This window comes from Rhinolophus ferrumequinum, chromosome 6 (genome assembly GCF_004115265.2).
Source record: "Rhinolophus ferrumequinum isolate MPI-CBG mRhiFer1 chromosome 6, mRhiFer1_v1.p, whole genome shotgun sequence".
NCBI lineage: Eukaryota > Metazoa > Chordata > Mammalia > Chiroptera > Rhinolophidae > Rhinolophus > Rhinolophus ferrumequinum.
This window is the reverse complement of record NC_046289.1, coordinates 83,427,508-83,450,604: the sequence shown is the minus strand read 5'-3', so window position 1 is coordinate 83,450,604 and position 23,097 is coordinate 83,427,508. Positions and strand designations below refer to the sequence as shown.

Sequence of the window (23,097 nt, the reverse complement as noted above, 5' to 3'; positions counted from 1 at the left end):
TGACTGTCTGGCTAGGTCTTATTTTCGGGGAAACACGGTAGACCAATTCCTTAGTCTACTTTAAGTAATTTTTTTTTAAGTAATTAACCTTGAGGCAGCATAGAAAATACACATATTCCTCAACTTTTCTAGCCCCACTCTTTCCCAAAAGTAACTATGATTTCTGCTCTTAATGTTGGTTCTGAGCATAGATTAAATGTGCATCTCAAAACTACTGAAGATCGATAACGCTAATGTTCTCATTACAGTTAAAACCTCCAATGGAACCTGGAGTCCAGGTTCAGGAATATCCCACTTGAATGAATGAGGAATTGTAAAATACAGGCTTTGCCTCATATGCCAACTTACAGTCAAAGCAAGTTTTGAAACCAGAGTTTTAGTGTGCTATTAATTATGCCATAGCTGTAGTTTAAATTTCTGGTAATTAAGTTCCTAAGCCACAGAAACTTGTATATCTGTCAGCAAAATGAATAAATCTACAATGTGGAAATGGTGAACATTTAACAGTCTGCATGTAGTAAGGTCTTAATATTTACAATTGGAGGTAAAAAAAACAGGATGCAGTTATTTTCCAAAAGCGCTGTTTTTATTTATAGAGTCCTAACCACTTCAGTGGCAGGAGTGGGAGAGGTTTCGTTTCTTATTCAATCCAGGGGCCTCCAGAATGTCGGTCTGTTGTTACCAAACACACAGGCAGTGGCGTCATGGATTTGGTAAACTAGCTACAAAGTTTAGTCTCTCTCTGCCAGAGCAACAAGGTGAGTATCGATCTCTGCTTCTGTAAGAATCCTAGAAGGCAAAGGGAAAAAAAACCATTATTTACTTTTCGAAAACTTTTTGTTATGCAAAATTCCAAACAGATACAAAAGTAAAATAAACAGAATGAACTCCTGTGTACCTAACACCCAACTTCAACAATTATCAATTTATAACTAATCTTTGGAAAAAATCTATGACTCACCACTCATCCCGTTAGATTATTTTGAAGGAATTCCCAGACATCATATTAACTTCATCTATACAGAAAAAAGTTTACTACACGTCAAATCTAGAATTAGGTCTTTGGAAAACAAAACCCTTTTAGTTGTAGCTATGATAGAAAATATTCAAATATAAAGCAAAATTACACGTAAGGTATTCTACTTTAGCGCATGTCAAAATGCCTTTATACCTAGTATAGACTGAAGTTTGTATCAGCTGAGAGATAAGCAAGTACCCCATGTTGACCATATGCTATTTTCCAAAGAAATCAACTGCTTGGAAACCTTTAATGGGACCTATTACTGCTGGACTTCTAAAAAGGGAAATTTGTCAAAGTGACATGTTTTAGTACAAAGTAAGGAAATATAAGTAGTTTATATAGTTGTTGATGCTTATGTTATATAGTCTAGTTATTACTTAAACACACTATCACAGAATTTATAAATGATACAAGGGATTTCTGACGACACAGGATCTTTGGTTTCTCATCTATTTAACTAATCGATGGAAATAATTTTAAAGGTTATAGGAGGGTCTCAGAAAAGACAAAAAGAACTAACTGCAGGTCCTTTAGAGAGATTTGTAAATTGCTAATGCTGGAATTTTACTGCTTAAAAAAAAAGACAACCTTTTCCTACATGAAAAAAAAGAGCACAGATTTGTTTTTTTAAATTCTATGAATTTTTCTCAAATCCTTCATGTATATATCACTTACCTGCAGGTAATAAAAAGAACAAGTTAGAAAAAAAAAGCGTACTAACAAAAAACTCTTCAAGGCCTGGTAAAGCTTAGTTTACCACCTTTTCCCCCACCTCTAACCATGACATGTGTCCTATAATTGTGATCCAAGAGTACATACACATGATAGTTAACATGTCTTCCAGCAGTTCCTTGCACCTGTGGATTTCCGTGAAGTATTTTCCACTATTCACTAAGCATTTGGGTTCATGGTGAGTAATGACCTCACAAGGTTGCTGCTGGGAGAATTAAGTGATCTGATATATGTTAGGCACCCAGTATAGATTTGACTCATGGAAGCTGTATGTAAGGTTGATTTGTGCAAGTGAATCACTTAGTGAGTAAGAACAGGCAGACATTCCGCATCTGCAATTCAATTAGCTATATTCAAAATTTGGGGCTTCCAAAGATTTCCAGATAGGGTCTGATGTATATCAGTATTTCATATCGCTCTTCAAAGCTCCACTTAAATAACCACTAAATAATCAAAGCTCTACCTGAAAAACTTGAACACTACTATTTTGACAGTTGAATTTCTATTGGCCTTAAGCTAAAAAAAACACTTATGCTTACTTTACTCCTTATATAAAAGTTATTTTATGTCATCCCTGATACAAGATATAAAATCCCCCTGAAATGAGAAAACAGTTATGTCTGTCTTAAAGAGATACCCATTAAGTTTAAAACAAACTTCTCAGGTGCTGAAGGAAAAAAAACTATACTTGTAGTTCAAGAAAATGTTTTTTCCCCAAGTTACAGGACATATGGACCCCCACACCTCCACCTTTCTAGGCTGGAATTTATCGCTTGGCAAAGTACTTCTGTAAGTACCTGGACGATAATATAACTCACCTGAATTTAGGATTTTCAACTGTAACTACTCCAACTTCTATTTCTGAAGGTTTGAAATCAATTGATAGAACAGTAGACAGGCATGTAATAGCAGTCTGAAAAAAGCATCAACGTTAAAATATAGTATTTTTCAGAGATTCCAAGACTTTCTTATTCCAACCTTATTCAAATCAAGGGTTAACCACAAGCCATTCGTTTCTGCTCCATGTTTTAGTGATGTAGTTCTATAGCTACACGTTACTAACAGATTGCTTAACTCGAATGTCACCTGCCAATGACAAGAAACTTTGTACCAGCCCAGCCATAAATCAAAGGGGTCCATCAAACAAAATGGAAGATTTACACAAAACTTTATTTGCTTGATGCCAGGCACTATACTTAGCACTTGGGGAGAGATGAGGAGGATAAAGATAAATGATATAGTTTTCTTTAAAGGAATTTACAGTAATAATTTTTTTTTCCAGTAATAATTTAAGAATGTTTTAAGTGGTTCTGTATCTGATGTGATTATTTATGTTATTATGAATTAAAAAAACATTGAAATAGGGCATAGTAGCTCCCAGATGAGAACTAGCTTTTTATCTCCTGTTAGTATAAATAATACTGACAAACAAGAAAGTATTAGATGGTAATTTTTCCTTTGTCATTTGTCAGAATCATGTTGTCTTTAGAATGGCTGTCTCCCAGACCCTCATTCCAAAAATCTACATAAAATTTTTAACTTCTTGGCAGTAAATAAGAGGCTTCTTTAGTCTAATGTTACTAAACATTTGTATAGAATTTTAGCTTGTCCTATCAATTTAAAAGCTCCCATCATTAGGAATAATCCCCTCAAGAACCCTGGATAAGGCTAGCTCTATTTTTGCATCCCAGACATAATTTCTCTGCTAAGTCATCCTGTGAGCATGTCTTTTACTAGGAAGATGCTTGCTTCCCTTGAGAATTTGGTGTGTGACTATATTTATTTAAGGACCATAAGAGCAACATTACTGACTCAACTTTTTTGCTTTGGCTACCAAAAAGCTTAAGCCTAATTTGAGTCAGAACCATGCAGATTTTTGGGCCTGGTCTTGGTTCCTATTCTTAGTTATATTTTCCCACTTTTATACATGTCTTGTTGAAAGCAATTTCAAATACATTATGAAATGAGGTAGGGAATTAAGTGAATAAAAGCAGTCCTTATTATTCCCATGTCAGCTGAATGACAGCATTTTATTGCTAAGCTGACAAACTTGGATCTCATGATATAATCCAGGAATAGGCTTTACAGATTACGTAAATGATCTTCACTGTTCTATATAGCATTAAAAAACTCAGCTTTTTTTGGCTTACTTCCACTGTCTGTTCAAATGTCCAATCAAATTTCTTCTTCACTTTTTTTTCAAAAAAGCTGGTTGACTCAGTTTGTTTAACTCCTGCTGCAGTGGCTTTAAACCCACAATAGTAACCTGCAGGATCACATTTGTACACCTGAGGGCCTTGTTCTTCATCTATACCAATTAAAATCATACCTAAAAAAGAAAGAAAGACCCTCATTAAATATCTTGTACCTTTATACAATAAAATTTCTCGTGTTGTCACATAGCTGTTGTTAATCATTAATCTAACCATCTATTTTAGAATATGTGTTTTGCTTTAAGAAAACTGATAAACAAAATACAGGTTATCACCACAGATAAATTAGGTAACAGAAATTTCCATTTCTTAAAAGGTTTTATCACAGATGATTTTTAGAAAATTCAAATGATCACAAATGTTAATGTAAAATTTTTTGAATCTTGCTATTACTCAAAGCATGTTTCATTGAACCCTAGTTCCTCAAGATGTTACTTGGTCAAATACGTGTGGAAAATATACTTTTCCTACAATTCTTTTAGAGAAAATAATATACAATAGCATATTAAATGTTCTAAAATGTTCTGCTGTAGGTTGACTTACTTGAGCTCAGTAGTTCTTAAATTTACTTGACCAAAGAGTAGTTTTCTTTTTAAATTTAAGAACTACATATTAAATCTATAGGCAACTAAAAGTGTATGGAACACACCTTGAGGATGCTGGTGCAAAGTGAAATAACCTGGGGCTACTTGCTCCTCCCCACTGCCCATCTTTGTTACTGTTGGTACACATTCCCCTAGTCGTCAGTACAAACCAAACTGTGAATTCTGTACACATAAATTTATTATTACAAATCTAATCATGTTTTTAGAATGATATAACAAGTATAATAGCCATCACCAGCAAACTTCTTTCTACTCAGCAGAGCAGGTTACAAAGTACTTAAAGAATGACTTAACTCCTGTTTTCTTATATTCTAGATTTGAACCTTTTTTATAGTATTCTCTTTGAAGACTTGGTATGAACTAACTACTTTATTTACATTTATAGATGTTTTATATTTTTATAGTCTATAAATGAGGAATTTTCAACCTTATTTTATTGACAAACACTGACAGTGATCAGATAGCTACTTTATTCAAATGTTATGTCACCCTGTAATTTTCTTTAGTTTATACTTGATATATACAAAGTCCAAGGGCAACACAAAAGAGATATCCAATTATTCGTTGGGTGAAACAAGAAACACTTGTCTACTCCAGGGTCTTGCAAGATGAGCAGGGTAAGGTGATAAAGACATAAGGGGCAATCGGGGCAAAAGGAACGAGACGTGAGAGGTCAGGGGACACGCAGGGATGACAAATGATCTGTGTATTACAGGGGCTTCAGATGAGAGAGAAAAGCAGTACAAGAAAGAGGCTGCGTAGGAATAAGATATAATGGGCCTTGCACGTCACAGTAAGGAGTTTGAAATTTACACTACAGCCAAAGAGGATCAGTTTTTTCAAGGGAGCAACAAGCAAAATTTGATTTTAGAAATGCAGGAATATGGAAGACAGACTAGGAAAGAGTGAGAGGGGAGAGGAGAAACAGGTAAATTTAGTGACAAAGGCAAGAGATGATGAAAAAGTGACTCAGACCGAGGTGGAGAAGAAATCTATTCTGAGGTAAAAGCTTGATGACTAATCAGATGACAAGGGAAGGTGGGGTGGGGCTAGAAAAGTGAAGATGCAAGTAGGAAAACAGCAATGATTTCAAGTTTGAAGTATGAGGTATGATCAAACAGTACGTAAATGAAAAAAAAATTATTACAGTAAAAGACACGTTGCCATTAATCCACTTCAAAATACTTCCCCTCGCTTCGAACATACTTATCCCATCATTCTTGCCATTTTCTGAAGCAGTTCTGGAAGTCCTCTTTTGTGAGTGTCTTTAGTTGCGCTATTGTGGCTGCCTCGATGTCCTGAATCATTTTGACTTTTGGGGAAGAACCAGAAGTCGTGTGGTGCCAGATACAGTGAATAAAGTGGGTGAGGATACACTGTAATGGTTTTCTTTGACAGAAATTGCCATATACCAGAAGCGATGTGTGACATGGAGAGTTGTCATGATGGAGGACGATTTACGGAACACTTTAAAACACACTTTCTCTCCATCGTAGCTCACACCCGAGTGCACCGAACAAGCTAAAACGTGTCACACTGTTACTAAGGTTTGATGCACTGTGTCCCGTATTGAAGATCCCTGCCTTTCTATTGGATGGTACTCGGCAGGAGCATTCACCATATTTCTTGATCACAACAGGAAAGGCTCTGTGTCACACATCACTTCTGGTACAGCAATTTCTGTCAAATAAAAACATTTCGGTGTGTTCTCATCCACCTTATTCACCGGATCTGGCACCATGTGACATCTGGCTCTTGTCCAAAGTCAAAATGACCATGAAAGGTAAACGTTTTGAATCGATTCAGCACATCCAGGCAGCCACAACAGCTCAATTAAAGACACTCATGAAAGAGGGCTTCCAGAACTGCTTCAGAAAGTGGCAAGAATCATGGGATAAGTGTGTTCCAAGTGAGGGGGAGTATTTTGAGGGGGATTAATGGCAATGTCTTTTACTGTAACACATTTTTTTATTTAAACATTCACTGTATTTTTTGATCACACCTCGTATCTGTGGGACATGTAGGAAGAGACAGGGCTAAAGTTAATGTGGGAGTGTTTGGCATACAGGTTGTAAATGAAGCCATGCAAGTGGGTTAGATCATCCAGATAGAACAAAGAGAGAAAGAAGGGCCAAGGAGGGAAACCCGGTGAACAACATTAAGGAACCAGCAGAAGAGGGTAAGCCAAGGAAAATGAGGAGGAGAAGAAAGTATCACTGAAGAAATCAAGTGAGAATTTTTAAGTGAAAGGTCAAAAAATAGGATCATATGCTAAAGAGAAATCATTACGCTGATTGCTTTAATTCTCATAAATGAATAACACAATGTTAGACAAAAAATGTGCTGAATTTTACAGGATAATTTATTGCCTTAAGTCTAAAATAGGTAAACCATATCTCTCTCCCAATAAAATTTTACTTGTTTTTTAAAAAATAAACATATGCTCAAAATATGAATCACAGGCACGTATGTTGAGTCTGGTTCATTAGGACAGTCAAAAGAAACAGCTATATTGTTAAAATGCCTAATTTAGGCATTTCCATCGAACTAGTAATCTGGAATTACTGCAGAACCCTCATTACAACAGCCTAACATAACAGCAACTTGTATCTTTCAAACCACACCCTAAATAGAATATTTTAATAAAAAGTCTAATAGCATCTAAAACTTAAATACCTTAAAGACTGTTTTGAAACCTATCCCTCATTGCTAATTTATTCCAAAGATCTCCGCACCTTAAATAATTTCCAAACCACATGTTCAGAGCCCAGGTGATACTGAAATAACTTTCTTTTATGAATGTTCTCTAAAAAAATTCTAATTCATCAATTATTTGGGAGATTTCTTAGCATACTTACAACAACCAAGAGGCCTCATTTCAGCATTCTGTGTGTAGACCTGAGAAATATCAGCAATTCTTTTACACAGCATGTCCACAGGAATCTCATAGCCATACTTGTATTTCCAATTAGCTGCCTCATAGCGTGCCCTCTGTACCTGGGATCTGCTGTCAGCTAACAGCATACAAAACAAAGGTTTAGTTCTTTAGAAGAAAAGAATAAACCCCCAAGTCAGACAATTTTCCATATATACCTCCCCATTGTGACTTAAGGAAAGCAGTAGTAGTCACTATGGCTTTTTCTCCCACCAATGAATAGTGAATGACTCAGCAACAAGTACATGACAAAAGGGAAAAAGTTTTAAGATGGAGTTCTATACACAGTACTGCTGAGCCCTTCATCAGCTGTTAAAATAGTTTCTGCAAGTGTCTAATAACTCCCTAAAGAACAAGTTTTAAGGAGAGAGAATAATGTTTTTCTTGATCTTTTTTTTGTAAGCTTGAATTTTCCCTTCATTTCAGAAAATAGAAACACAAAGTAATTTTTTTTTTTATAATTCTCACCTACTTCTAACGAGTGTAATCATTACCAGGTTTGAGATATACTGACTTACATCCACTTAAACCATTAACTACATCTGAAATAAACCATCTATGAGAGGGGCCTCAGCACAGTTTCTCTAACAGGAGCATAAATATCTAATTCTATTATACTTATGATTTCAAAAGAGCTCACAATACTCTGAAGATACTGATACTAGCCTTGAAGACTGGAAATCTACTCACATCACCTGAAAAATCAGGCACTAAAGGGAAACTTTAAAAATTATACAAAACTATGGCCGGTCCGGTGGCTCAGGTGATTGGAGCGCTGTGCTCCTAACGCCAAGGTCACTGGTTCGATTCCCACATGGGCCAATGAGCTGTGCTCTCTACAGCTTAAGATTGTGAACAACAGCTCTCCCTGGAGCTGGGCTGCTGTGAGCAGTGGGAGGTTGGCGTGAGCTGCCGTGAGCTGCTGGGTGCTGCCGCGGCTACCGTGTGCTGCCATGAGTGGCCAGTGGACGGTGGCCAGCGTGAATGGCTGGCAGCCATTGTGAGCCGGAGAGAGCTACCGTGAGCTGCTATGAGCGGCCTACCGATGACTGGTGACCGACTGCCTCAGCCGGTTAGCCAGAGGGAGTGCAAGGCTCATAATAGCAGCATGGGCCAGGGAGCTGTGTCTTACACAACTAGACTGAGAAACAAGAGCTTGAAGGGGGTGAGGGGGTGCTGGAGGAAGAAAGGGGAAAAAAAAATTCAGAACCAGAAATAAACCCACATTTAAAAAAAAAAAACTCAAAAATAATTTGAAGAAAATAACAAATGTATTATATGTGACATCGAATCAATTACCTGTCATTCCTGTCATCACACAGCCAATGTTTTCAGTTATCTTGAATAAGTGAGTCACTGTGCTGGAATCCAATAATTTGTCCTAATGAACAAAATGAAAAATCAAGATAATTAAAAAAACAAAAAAACCACAGGTCTCTGTATAGTGTTATAAAATACTAAGGAGGGCAGCCAGATGCCTCAGTTGGTTAGAGCGTGAGCTCTCAATAACGTTGCCAGTTCAATTCCTGCATAGGAATTGCACCCCCTGCAACTAAAGATTGAAAACATAACTGGACTTGGAGCTGAGCTGCGCCCTCCACTACTAGATTGAAGGACAACGACTTGGAGCTGATGGGCCCTGGAGAAACATACTGTTCCCCAATATTCCCCAATAAAAGTTAAAAGAAATTATGGAATTATAACAATACACTACACAATAAATGTCTTCTGTTCATTTTAAAGTTATACCCAATTCAAAAAATTGTTTAAAATTATTTTCCCATTTTCATTTTTTAGATGATTATGCTTCCTGTGGGCAAGAACTATAGCTCACCAAACCATGTTTCAAGGTCTTGAAGACAAACAACCTAGAAATTCCACTGTGCTTATAATCATATCACAAAGTTTAATATGTTAATTCTGCTTACTCAGTTAAACTGTCTATAGCTGCTCAATAAATACTTCTTGAATTACAGATAGAAAAGCAGAATCAAAGTAAGAATAACGTTAACATATATAGGTGGGTAATATACATTTGCACAAACTTGTGAAAAATTCTGGCATTATATTATGTAATAACCGGCTGTCTGGGCAGTATTACTTACAGGTACTTTCTTCTGTGTGACAATTACTGCACAGTCTTTCCCTCTGACAGCTACTGATGTAAGGCCACCCTGGTTAATAGCCTTAAAAGCATATTCTGGAAAACAGAATAGTTTTTTTTAAAGGTAGAATAAAATCATTGTAGATTCATGTAATGGGATAATAAGCAGTCATTAAAAAGAATGAGATAGAGCTATAAAAGCTAACATGGAATGACGTCTAAGACATGCAAAGTCAAAATAATGACGATAATAAGTCATAGTTAAACCAATTCCATTTCTTTCCAATTTAATTTTACCGAAATCATTTTCATCAGACTCAAGTACCAAATTTCAAATAAAGATTTAATTAATCAAATCAAATCTTTATCAATTATGTTTTATCATTTTAAAAGATGGTTTTGTGTGGCCATTATCTACCGAGTCAGGTTTTTCTGGGTCAGATTAGGTTGCTCTAAATTTTCTCAATACCTATTATTTCTGTTAACTTTTGTTCATTAACTAATATGACCATATGCAGTTTTAATTGCTGTTAGATTATTTTTCATTGTTTCTTTCCCCTACCAAGTTGAATTTTTCTGGATTACATTTTTTGCATTTTTCATGTTACCTACAACACAGGATTCTTTAGTTTGTCTATAACAAATTTCAGCTTGTGTACTTCTAACTGCTGTCAAACCATTCCCAGGTTAAAACAGCTGGATCAAAATGAGCATTAATAACAAACTACTTTGGCACCATTTAAGTTCAGTTGATAACTGCCTTTGGAGAGTAAAAGTGCAGATGAGACATATCCCTTTCTGTTATATATTTCTGTAATATTCAGTATATTATATATATACTGTTATATAACATTATATTATGTTATATATAATACTGTTATATATTTCTGTAATATTTAAATTGAATATAAACATATGTTTTGTAATTATGAAAACAGCAACAGAAGGCCGGCCCGGTAGCTCAGGTGGTTGGAGCACCATGCTTCTAATGCAGAGGTTGCCAGTTCGATTCTCACATGGGCCAGTGAGCTGCGCCCTCTACAGCTAAGACTGTGAACAATGTCTCTCCCTGGAGCTGGGTGGCTGTGGGCAGCTGGAGGTTGGCATGAGCTGCTGTGGGCTTATGTCTGCTGCCGCAGGCTGCGTGGGCTACCGTGTGCTGTCAGGAGCACCTGGTGGCCAGTGTGAGCGCCCGGCAGTCGGCAAGAGCTGCCATGAGCAGCCTACTGAGGACCGACTGCCTCAGCCGGGGGAGCACAAGACTCAGAATACCAGCATGGGCCAGGGAGCTATGTCCAACACAACTAGGCTGAGGAACAGCGGCTTGAACCGAGTGGGGGCGGGGAGGCGGAAGAAGGGGAAAAAAAAGAAAAGAAAATAGCAACAGAAATTAACATATGCTCACTGTCAAAAATATGAAAAATAGAAGATATTAATAATATAAAAGAAATTACACATAACACCAATCATTATCTGTATTTTGACATATAACATATATATACATATATATGTGTGTGTGTGTGTGTGTGTGTGTATATATATATATATATATATATATATATATAATTTTTAAATCCTGTCAAGTATTACTGTTGGCACTGGGTCTAAGGCCTAGTCTCAATTGTTCAAACAGCCACTGGTGATAAGGACCAGCTGAGGAAGACACTACCTACACCACCAAAAATTTCCTTTATAAGAGCTACAATAAAAATTCTTTATCAAAGATTACTAAGTGGCTGTATATTGAAGAGAGAACAAAAAGTAGAGTAAAAAGACTAGAAAAATCACCTCAAAGGAAATCCTCAAATCTAGCTTAGATTTAACTGGCTAATTATAACATTTTTACCATCCCATTACACTGCAAATAACTTCTAAAATATGTTTCAAAATGCTTCTTGGTTCCGTTTCTCATATGGTCATTAAAGCTTCTACCAGATAACCCTCCACAGATAAAACTACTATAAACTCTAGACAAAACAATAACTACCTGAAGATGCCAGAAAGTGGCCCAAAGTAGGCAGTTTCTAGAGGAGGTGTCAATATTTGGAAGAAGGGAATGGCATGAGGGAAGTTTCCCATTTTGAGGGCTAAATCCCCATAGAAAACTCGGTCCTTTTGGCCTGAAGAACTAGAGAACAGTTTGGGATAACTGCAGCAGCTGGAAAGTGAGGGAAAGAAAGGAGAGAGCCAGAGAGGGAAAGCCCCAACTTCTGTATATAAATGTTTCCCAAATTTCTAGATGAATCCATAACCATACATACACAAGACAGACTGGGTAAGGATAGAAGAAAGTGAGATTTGAGCTGCCAACCAAATTACTGCCTCCTAGAACAAATCAACACTCTTAGGAGGAATACAACAGAATCCAATCTTCACAACCTAACATTCACAAAAGGCCAGGGGATACAATCCAGACTTATTCAACATGCCAAAAAAGGGAAAACAAAGCAAAAAACCAAAACCAGAAAATGTGATCCATTTCTTAAGAGCCCAACTGAGATAATCCAGATGTTGTATTAGCAGACAGTCATTAAAATTATGCTCAATGACATAATGAAAAATATTCTCAAATTGAAATGAAACAGGAAATCTCAGCAGAGGAAGAAGTACAAAAGAACCAAACAGAAATTGTAGAATTGAGGCAAATATTTGAAATAAAAAAAATTCACTGAACAGACTTAACTACAGAATGGAGATAATGAAGAGTGCATGGATATGGAAATTAACCAATCAAATTAACAGGTTATAAAAGACAATGAGTCTGTGGATCAACATCAAAAAGTATAATGTACATGTAACTGGAGTCCTATATGGAGAGAGCAGAATGGGGGGGGCAGGAATCTGAAGAAACACTGGCTAAAAATGTTTCAGATATGACAAAAGACATAAAAGTATCAGATTGAAAATCCAGCAAACTCTAAGTGGATATATACAAAGAAAACTACAGCTAGGCTTACTGTAGTCAAATTTCTAAACACCAAAAATAGGGAAAATTTTGAAAACAGAAAAAAAGAAGAGATTTTATACAAGAGAACAGTGACTCGAATTCCGCAGACTTCATCTGAAGCTAATGAAACATCTTTAAAGTGTGGAAAGAAAAATCATCAACTTGGAATTCTGTATCCAACAAAAATAGCCATCAAGAATGAAGGTAAAATGAAGATATTTTCAGACCCGCAATAAGAAATGCTAAAGGAAGTTCTTTGGGCTGAAGGAAAAATGATACCAAGTGAAAACTCTGATTTTTAAAAATGAGGAACATCAAAAAATGGTAAATATAGGGGCCGGCCCGGTGGCTCAGGCGGTTGGAGCTCCATGCTCCTAACTCCGAAGGCTACTGGTTCAATTCCCACATGGGACAGTGGGCTCTCAACCACAAGGTTGCCGATTCAACTTCTCGAGTCCCGCAAGGGATGGTGGGCTGCGCCCCCTGCAACTAGCAATGGCAACTGGACCTGGAGCTGAGCTGCGCCCTCCACAACTAAGACTGAAAGGACAACAACTCGACTTTGAAAAAGGTCCTGGAAGTACACACTGTTCCCCAATAAAGTACTGTTCTCCTTCCCAATAAAATAAAATAATAAAAAAAGGTAAATATAAAAGATGCTTTAAATCTAATTCTTTAAAACTACCTAACAAAAACGACATTTGTGGAGTTTATAAAATACATAGATATATTATTTATAGAAAGGAAACGGACTTACAAGATTTTAAGGTTTGTGTATTTTATGAGAAGTGATAAATATTAACTCTAAGACTGGGAGAAGTTAAGCATGCATATTATAGTCCTTAGAGCAACTGCTAAAAAAAAGTAAAATAGTCAAAAAGCTAGATTAAAATGTAATTCTAAAAAATATTCAAGTAATCCAAAAGAAGGCAAGAAAGGAGGTACAGAGGAACAAACAGGCAAACAAAACAAGAGACAAACAAATAATAAAATGGTAAGCTTAAATCTAACCATGTCAATAACTGCATTAAATGTTAATGGACAAAATACTCCATAGAAAGCAGAAATCATCAGAATGGATTAATAAGCAAGATTCAAAAATATGCTGTCTACTAAAAACACACTTTAAAAAGTGGATGAAAAAAAGTATACCATATAAGCAGTAAGCACCAGAAAGCTGGAGGGGCTATATTAGTATCAGACAAAGTAGACTTGAAGACAAAGAATATTATCAGAGACAAAGAAGAACATTTCAAAATGGTAGAAGTATCAACTCATAAGACATATCATAAGTGTATTTATGTACTTATAAGACTACTTCAAAATGAATGAAAGGGAAATTAACAAAATTTAAAAGAGAAATGGCCAATCCCACCCATTTAAAGATTTTTAACACTGCCACTCAGGAACTGCTAGAACGAGACACACACAAAGTAGACAGATACACCTATGAACACATTGTCAAACACCTGACTTAGATGGTATCTGTGAATACTACTGGGAACAACTAAAGAATATACACGTACGTGGTGGTATAATGGTAAAATATAAATGCACATGGCACATTTACCAAGACAGATCATATGTTATGCCATAAGACAAGTCTTGATAAATTCTAAAATACTGAAATCCTTAAGTATTTGAAAATTTAAAAACACATTTCTAAATAATCCATGGGTCAAAGAAATATTCACAAGGCAAATTTAAAAGTACTGTGAATTGAATGGTAATAAAAGTATAACAATATCTGTAGGATGCAGATAAAACAGTGTTCAGAAGGGATTTTCCTATGGCGGACAGGCCCGAACGTGGCCTCCCCTCCACAATCCCTGCCTCCTGGTGTTCACACCTTTGTGTCATCCCCTCCACTTGAGTGTGAGCAGGACCCTTAAAATTGTTTCTAACAAAACTGAAATGGCAAAAGTGATGGGCTGTCTCACTCCTGATTATATTACAGTTGTACCTCAGTTTTCGAACATAATCGGTTCCGGAAGACCCTTCGAGTTCGGAAACATTCGAAAACCAAGGCACAGTTTCCCCATAGAAAGTAATGCAAAATGGATTACTCCGTTCCATATCTTTAAAAGCAACCCCTAAAACTGCAAATTTAGCATGAACTTTACTATCTAATGATACCATAGACCCATAAAATTTACGGCGTTTGTAAACTGAAATGTTCATCAACAGAGACGGTCGAAAATCGAGGTACCACTGTATATGAGACTGTCTTGCTAGCGGACTCACTCCAGAGATTGTTCTTACTGGCTTGGTAAGTATTAGCTATATGGCTAGGAACCACGGTGGCCCCTGTGGACAGCCAGCAATTAGCTGAGGCCCTCAGTCCTATACTGCAAGGAAATGAATTCTGCCCAAAATCTCAGTGAGCTTGGAAGCCAATTCTTCTCCAGTTGAGCCTGGAAATGAGAACACAGCTTGGACGACATCATGATTGCAGACTTGTGAAAGATCCTACTAAGCAGAGAACTCAGCTAAGCCCTGTCTGACTACTCCTGATCTAAAGAAACTGTGGGACAGTAAGTGTGTGTTATTTAAGCTGCTAAGTTTGTAGTAATTTTTGTGCAGCAAGAAAACGAATACAATTGTCTTAATTGTTTATATTAGAGAAGGTGTAAAAAATAAAAACTTAAGTTTCTATTTTAAGAAGCTAGAGAAGGGCAAAGTAAACCCAGATTAGAATAACAATGATCACAAGTAAATGAAATAGACAAAAAGAGAACATCAGCAAAGTCAAAAATTGATTCTTTAAACAAAAACAACCAACAAAATGATATACCCTTTGGTATGCTAAAAATTGGCACCCAATGACATCCATGTCCTAATCCCTAGAACCTGTGAATATTACCATATATGGCCAGAAGAGGGATCTTTGGAGATGTGATTAAGTTAAACATCTTGATAAGGGGAGGTTATCCTGGTGGGCCCTAAATGCAATCATAAGTATAAGAGAGAAGCAAAGGGAGATCTGACACACACAGAGGAAAAGGTGCTGTGAAGAGGGAGTGTAGTGAGACTTGACAATGCTTGTCTAGAAGACTGGCGTGATGCATCCAATAAGCCAATGAATGTTGGCAGCCTCTGTGAATGGAAGAGGCCAAGAATGCCCCCTCCCCGGGAGCCAACAGAGAGCGTGGCCCTGCCTGACACCTTGATTTTGGTCCAGTCATACTGATTTTGGACCTCTGGCCTCCAGAACTGTGAGAGAACAAATTTCTGTTGTTGTAAGCCACCAAGTTTGCAGCAATTTGTTCCAATAGCCACAGGAAACTAATACAAACCCCAAGCTTAAACCACTAGCTTAATCAAGGAAATATGAGAATACAAATCACCAGTATCGGGAATAAAAGAGGGTTATACAGCACTATAGATTTTACAGAGGTAAGGAACAATTATGTCTATATAGATTATTCTACATCTGGGTCACTGTCCTTAATCTTGCCTAATGTCAATACCACATTATTTTCAATTGCTTCCTGTTACTACTCAATTGCTCAGAACACAGTTTTGCCCTGAAACATTCCATCTATGGCCAAGTTTGCAACACTTACCAGCTCTCCTCTCACATTATCCTTTACATTTATAGACCTTGATGTTTCCCATACTCATGTCTTTGCTTTTTATGTCCTTCCTGGATTGCCCTCTCACTAATCTCCACCTAGCCAAAGCCTGCCCTTCCCCTCAAGCCTCTTCCATTTCCCATGGACACTTTCTCTGCTTCCCAGATGGGATTTTTCGACCCTTTCTCTGAATTCCTATAGCATTTCCTATTTTGCCACTTATTTTAGCATTTTCAAGTATGTATTTCCACCCTCCAACATCCAGATTGGAGAATCAAAGAGAGTAGGAACCAAGGAAATTTAAAATTAAGTTTGCAACCAGAAGATGCTAAATCAAAGGTTGGCCATAGACCGAATCCAGTTTACTCAAGTTGGCTTAGAATGCACGGTTTTCTAGAAAGATTTTAATTAAAAGATAAAATAAAGTCAGGATTTAGTTTTTCTTAGGGAAAAAAACAATTCTGTTTACACCTGACCCTCATTTCTACATAGTGAAATCATGGAGGGCTAGCACGTCTTTTGCAGTTTTCCCCAGTTCCCACCACTTGTCATCTCACCTAGCCTGTTTCAGTCATCTGCATTACTTATCTGGTCTGTTTAAATAATGTATACTATAAAAGCCACAAAAACCACAGCTACCCCCACCGCATAATAAACTTTTGTCATACAAAACAAAAAATATTTTACACATAAAAAACATTTCTCAATAGAGAATGCACTTGTGAATTTGCCAGGATTCATTAAAGGAGTCCTTTGTCTGTCTCCCTCTCTGCACAGACTAGTGCTGTCCAACAGAACTTTCTGTGATGAGGGCAATGTTCTATATCTGCACTGTCGATACAATAGCTATTCGCTACATGTGGCTACTGAGCACCTGAAATGTCGCTAGTGCAACTGAGGAACTGAATTTTAATTTAAAGTTCTTAGTTAAGATTATCATTCTTACTATTCATCTCCGACTTCTCTGAACTTCCCTTCTCAATCTTTTACTGCTTCCATTCTTCAGTGAGTGTCTTAAATTGTATTTCCCAGGATTCTATCATTTCTCCCTGTCCCTGGATGATTTAATCGTATATTACCACTACTAATTCTGTCATCTTTAGCTCTGAACCCATACTTGCAAATGCCTATTTCCCCCACAAGCATATACGAAAATAAACTCTTCTCTATAAAACTGCTACTTTTCTTACAGTCCTTATCTCAGATAATGATATTACCACTCAGTTTTTCAAGCTACAAACCTGGGTATCATCCTTGATTCTTCACCTCTTCTCTTACAAATATCCACTCTTATATCGAGCATTTGCTTTAAAGTACTCTAGTAGAGAGGGGGAAAGTGTCTGGGAAAGGGGATAAAGAGAAAACAAGATCCACAAAAAGTTGATAATTGAGCAGGGCGATTGGTCCATGAGGCTCACTGTACTATTTCACCTACTATTGTTTGTTTGTAATTTTCCATAATAGAATATAAAAAAATAAAGTCAAGATTGTTTCCTCTTCTCCACCTGTTCTCTCTCAATACCTCCCTGGGGTTTATACAGATTAGTGGATAAGCCTCTCTCAGTCTTTCTGCTATCAGTTCCTTTCTACTCTAATTTTAATTCTACACTCAACTCTCCTGCCATCTTACTCAATAATCTTGTCATTCTTAAAGACGTCTGCCAGCTTTGTCCAAAACATGGTACCGGAACCTCTTGAAAATTTTGCTACAATCTCTTCCAGTTGTCACTTTCTATGCTCCAGTCCCATGACAGTCCTATGTACTGGTCCCCTCAAATTTCCTTATCTAATCTCCATCTAGGTCAATTCATCTATTCTGAGGAACCCTTTGTGGCTTCCCCTGGCAGTGTCACTTTCCACAGTACCCTTCTTTGTACTGTTATTTTTAGTACTCACCTGCTGCTGCACTGTAGTTTTCAACAAAATTTTGTATAAACGAATCCCTATTATAACACTACCACCACAAAACATATATTTTGTAATAATTTCCAGAAAAACAGAAACTGCTAGAATAAAGGATCTTGAGACAACTTAATAAGTAAAGAGTATCTTCTAAAGAAATATTGGTAGGGTAAAAAGTAATATCACAGTTTATAGCAGAGGTGAGCATGGAGGCCAATTAAGAAAAAGTAGAATGGTTTATGGACAGCATTTAAAAGGCATGTTTATTTTTTAGTCAGAATTCAAATGTTGGAAATAGTAATTAAACACTGTATTTCCATCACTAAAGATTTTGTTTTTTTGGATAAAATTTCAGAAACTTACAAAATAGCAAACACTATTACAATAATCTCAGTAATCTGTTCTTGAATATCCAAGATTATGCAGGAAAATGATAACTGACAGCTCATTTCCATTTTTTAAATGGAAGAAATTATAATGGATTATGCTCAACTCCAAGTCCCCAATTTCTTAAATTGTAACATAAATACATAGCAAAATATATACCTACATGTAAGGATTTGGCTGAACCACATGAAACAGCCATTTTTACAGGTAAAAAAACAGTCAACATTAGCAGTTTCACATAGTTCAACCTAACAAATCTTTAGATTAGAATGAAAATCGCTTCCTTGCTCACAAACAAAATGGTTAATAAATTGTTGTTTTTTATATAGAGACCTCTTTTCCACAGTAATCTCTTCTTCACTTTGCTTCCTTCCCTGAAAATTTCCCCAACACTTCTCCAACTTTTATGGGACTCATTTGTATAATTCTAGGGAAAACACAGGATAAATATAAAAGGGACTGAGACAAAGCGTGCAGGACAAGCTCAGTGGGATGCTAGCAACAGTGGAGACGCACATCCCCTTTAGGGACAACTCATCCCCTTTGCAAAGCATCTGCAGGTGAGTCTGAGGTTTGCCAATTATAGGAACGTTAACTCAAGGTGTTTCCTATCCATAATTTTAAAATGCTGTACTGAGTTTTAGGAGACAAACATAAATTTTTTTCCATATCAACATAGGCTGGAAAAACAAAAATGAATTGAGAGAGCTATATATTGTATGAAGTTTGGTTATTAAAAAAACAAGAGATATTCTACTGGGGCAAGGCAGGTATTCTGCAGGATATGTCTAGATTCAACTGCAACGCCGTGGTAGTAGAAACTTTTTGTTAAGATTTTTTTTTTTGAAGTTGTTCATTCTGTCTTCCCCTAACTTGTACGTAATTTAAATGGGAAGTGTGTCACATTTCATAGTACCTCCAAATGTTACACTCTTTGAAACGGTATCTTTGGGTTGGGTCATTAGAAATCTTGGCACTGGTGGGAGGGGGAAAATGAGATTTGGAAACAGCAACGTTTGATCTCATTACTTTTTTGTGTCGTTATAGTATGTATTTGTATATACACATACATATGTATGCATGTCTAACACAGATGTTACTTAACTGCAAATCAGATTCAAGGAGGACATGAGAAATTTGGGTTGCGAAACACTACTTTAAAACAAGAATATTTTTCTAACAGCAAAAGGTCCAAGTAGTACTTTTCAGTCCATTTATTTGTGAAACTCCTGATTCCATTTTTTTTATCAGCCCCTTGTTTCTTCCTGACAGCACCCTTCAGAGAAACATTAAATACTTACTACTATGTGACAGACAAGTGTTCTAAGTACTTTACATCTATTAACTCATTGAACCCTTAGAGCCCTATAAGGTAGGTGTAATTGTTCTCTCTCTCTTACATATGAAGAAAAGCCTCAGAGTTGGTGTGGAGCAAGGACTCCAACCAGGAATCCTCGCTTCAACACACAATGCCACTTCAGTCATAGATTAGAAAACTGTCCTCTTCAGCCTGTCTCCTGGTCTTTCCTGCTCCTTATCAGTACGCTCCCTGTTAGAAGCAAATAAGCAGTGCTCAAATCCACCTGCAGGCAAAGTCAAGCGAATGCTCCTCTCCGAATGCTCCTCTCCTCTCGTCTTCTGTCAGACCTATCCAGCAAAAGATCAGCAAACAGAAGAGGAGGGTAGAAAGCCACTGGCTTATTTGCCCCACCTGGGCATTAGTTTCCCCATTGACAACTTGGGGGATTCCCAACATTAGATTTCAAAGGTAGGTGCTCTGTATACAGCTCTACAGTTTTGCTACACACACCCCACAAATGAAAATGACAATCAAAATTCTCCCTACTCTCTGGGAGCAAACACGGTCCACAGTTTACTTATAATTATGGTTAGCACTTTATACTTCTATTTTTTGATTTATCGACTTTAGACTAACAGTCATCAGTTTTTTGAGTCCCAACTATGTTAGATGAGAAGCATACTCACCTTTTCATTAATCTTTCCTTCCCTTGTCACCTCCCCATTTTTGTTACGTTATTTTTCTACTGTCAAGGTTAACAGTTCACACTCTGTATTTTTATACGCTTTGTCTTAGGCAGATTCTAAAGTCTATAAACTAATAAACAGCATTTTTGATATTAAAATGTACATATATTTCACAGGAGAACCAAGTGTGGAGGGACTATAAAAAGGGAAATATTCCAGGTCTACAGAACTACTAATCTAATAGACCAAAAAAATGAGCCAAAGAATCAAACAGGCATCTAGTAACATAGTTACTGAGTACTTAATACTGTGTGTGCTAGCACTCTACATACATCACCGTATTTAATCCTCAAAACAAGCACATAAAGAAGGAATTATTAGCCCAACTTTACAAATAGAAACTAAGGCTCAAGTTATATCACTTGGTTGGCCAGTATGGAGCAGAGCAGGAGTTCAGGTTATGGCTCCAGGGCCTGAACTCTTCACCACTATACTGCTTGCTCATGCTATTCTTTCACTTTCCTTTTCATAGCAACGTCTATTGTCCTGAATAGCAAATGAAGTATTTCACTCAACAAGGCAGAGCTTCAAATCATTCTGTCTAGATATTAAACTTGCTATGAACCACATGTTCTATTCCAAATCTTTTAACCTACCGTGTTTCCCCGAAAATAAGACCTAACCGAAATGTAAGCCCTAGCATGATTTTTCAGGAGGATATCCCCTGAACATAAGCCCTAATGAGTCTTTTGGAGCAAAAATTAATATTAGACCCGGTCTTATTGTCAGGGAAACACGGTATTAAAATGACACTATATTCTAGTCATTTTTTTCTATTCACCAAATCTGGGAAGTATTAAAGACCATGCTTTATGGCTGGACTTCACAATACAGTATATACAAAAGCGTACTATAGTTTAAGTGACTTTTCCTGTTTACATATTAAAAACCACAAACAAAACATTCAAAGCAGACCAATACAGAAAAAAATTTTTCAACTCTGAAATGAAACTTTAAAAAATGAAAATTCCTTCGGGATAAGTTATTGCTCTGTTCTATCGTTGATCATATTTTTTAATTGGGGATGAGTTAAAAGGGTGACTGAATTACCCAATATGATGTGTTCCTTGCTACATTATATAGAGTATGTAGCCCTATAATCGACTGGGTTCATTCCAAGTAATTTTTAACTCCATTTCTACAATTTACAGGTGAAGAGAATCTCATTTATAGGCCAACTTTCTCCTTATGATTTCCAAGCACAGATGATTATATTACTGTCCTCGCCAAGGCACCGAGGTGCTAAACTCACTCAATGAAACCATCATGGGCCAGAGGTAAATTAGATTCTCCTGATACTAAATACTCTATGGCAAGCAATTAAGGGTCCACGTTACAAGTATAACCTAAACCCTGACATTATTTTGATCCAACAAAATATAGTTATATTGTTTAAATATATTAAATAACACGTAACTAGTTTAGAGTTTATTTCCACTAAAGCTGTGCTTCAGTAAACAGGTAGTTCACCATACCTCATCTACAATTCAGAACCAGCTTTTAAACTATTCAAACACATATAGGTTAAAGGGGATGTTACTTTCAAGAGCAGCTCTAGAATTGTCAGTCACTCATTCTATCTACCAGTTTTTCAAATATGTCCTGAATTCTGTAGATACTTGTAATTTGGCATTTTTTTCTTTTTATTCGTTTAAGTTATCTGTCATTGCCTTCAAGCTGTGAGCTTCTGTATAGGAGGGTGTGACATCTTTGCACCCCTAGGACCAGCAGTATCTGGGACGTAGAAGGCTCTGAACGCCTGTGTGGAATTAACCACAGGACAAGTAAATCCATGCTGCAAAGGAAAACGGAGAGGGAACGTTTTAACTGGAGGTTAAGGAACCAATTACCCTCTAGAAAAGTAGAGACGTTGAGTTCACCAGGCCAAAACGGAACAAGTGGCTTCAGGAAGCCGGTCAGGCATTCGTCCTACCTTCCTCAACTTTTTATTGTGTTCAGGCGGTGCGGCCTCGCCGTCAGCCTTTGGGTCCACGGTTCCCGCCTCCAGACTGGGTGAGAACACCACGGGACTCAACCCGCACTCGGCCCTTCTCCCGTCCCAACTCCGGCCATGCTTCAGCCCCGGACTAAACTCCAGGCCGTATCATGACAGAGCAATTCGAGTGGACCAAAGGCGGACTCGATTCACTCACCTACTTGGTAGAGCCGCCCCTCGGGTGAAAAAATGGTGATGTGGCGGTCAAAACCAGCGCTGGAACCACGGGACATGGTGATGCACCCACTACTTCAAACACGATCTCCGGGCCCCGCAGCTCCCGCACCAGTACAAACCCCCCGGAAGTTGCAGCGACTGCTTCCGGTGCACAGGCCGGCTTCCTCCGCTCTTGCGCGCTGAACTCACGGCTCACGTAGAGCTCCGAGGTCCCGCCCCTGGTGGGGGGTGGGGAGAGCGGACGCGGGGTCTTCGGTGTGCGCTTGCGTCAGCCTCACTGCTGAGCGGTTTCAAGATACCAGGGCGAACTCGGATTGTGGCGGTTTAGAGCTGTCATCCGGAGGATGAACTGACTCGAGCAAGAACAAAAAACCTTTCTGGAGGCCCAGAGTAGTGATTTGCCTATGAGTGTGACCTAAATTGATCGTGTATTTCATAAGTCTCCCGTTACTTCTGT

At 37.5% G+C, this 23,097-nt stretch overlaps 1 protein-coding gene across 2 annotated transcripts; it reads right to left on the bottom strand.

Annotated features, from left to right (window-relative positions):
• Positions 1-559: 559 nt before the first annotated feature.
• Positions 560-22,803, bottom strand: PSMA6 (proteasome 20S subunit alpha 6). Of its 2 annotated transcripts, none has more exons than XM_033107142.1 (7): positions 22,621-22,803; positions 9,612-9,706; positions 8,806-8,887; positions 7,430-7,585; positions 3,904-4,082; positions 2,572-2,666; positions 560-789 (listed from the first exon to the last, which is right to left on the bottom strand). In XM_033107142.1, exons 1-7 carry the CDS (start codon positions 22,694-22,696, stop codon positions 732-734), a joined length of 741 nt encoding a protein of 246 aa, XP_032963033.1. In that variant the 5' UTR covers positions 22,697-22,803; the 3' UTR covers positions 560-731. The 2 variants fall into 2 exon arrangements, with proteins under 2 accessions (XP_032963033.1, XP_032963034.1); XM_033107143.1 differs by lacking the exon at positions 22,621-22,803 and adding an exon at positions 22,401-22,536.
• Positions 22,804-23,097: the final 294 nt, after the last annotated feature.

What these genes read in the sequence shown, in the direction of transcription:
- PSMA6 (XM_033107142.1), bottom strand. Translation starts at nt 22,696, where the DNA reads ATGTCCCGTGGTTCCAGCGCTGGTTTTGACCGCCACATCACCATTTTT. An exon ending in GGGGCGGCTCTACCAAGTAG is followed by an intron (nt 9,707 to 22,620) that starts GTGAGTGAATCG and finishes TCTGTTTTCCAG; the next exon opens with AATATGCTTTTAAGGCTATT. An exon ending in TCACACAGAAGAAAGTACCT is followed by an intron (nt 8,888 to 9,611) that starts GTAAGTAATACT and finishes TTTGTTCATTAG; the next exon opens with GACAAATTATTGGATTCCAG.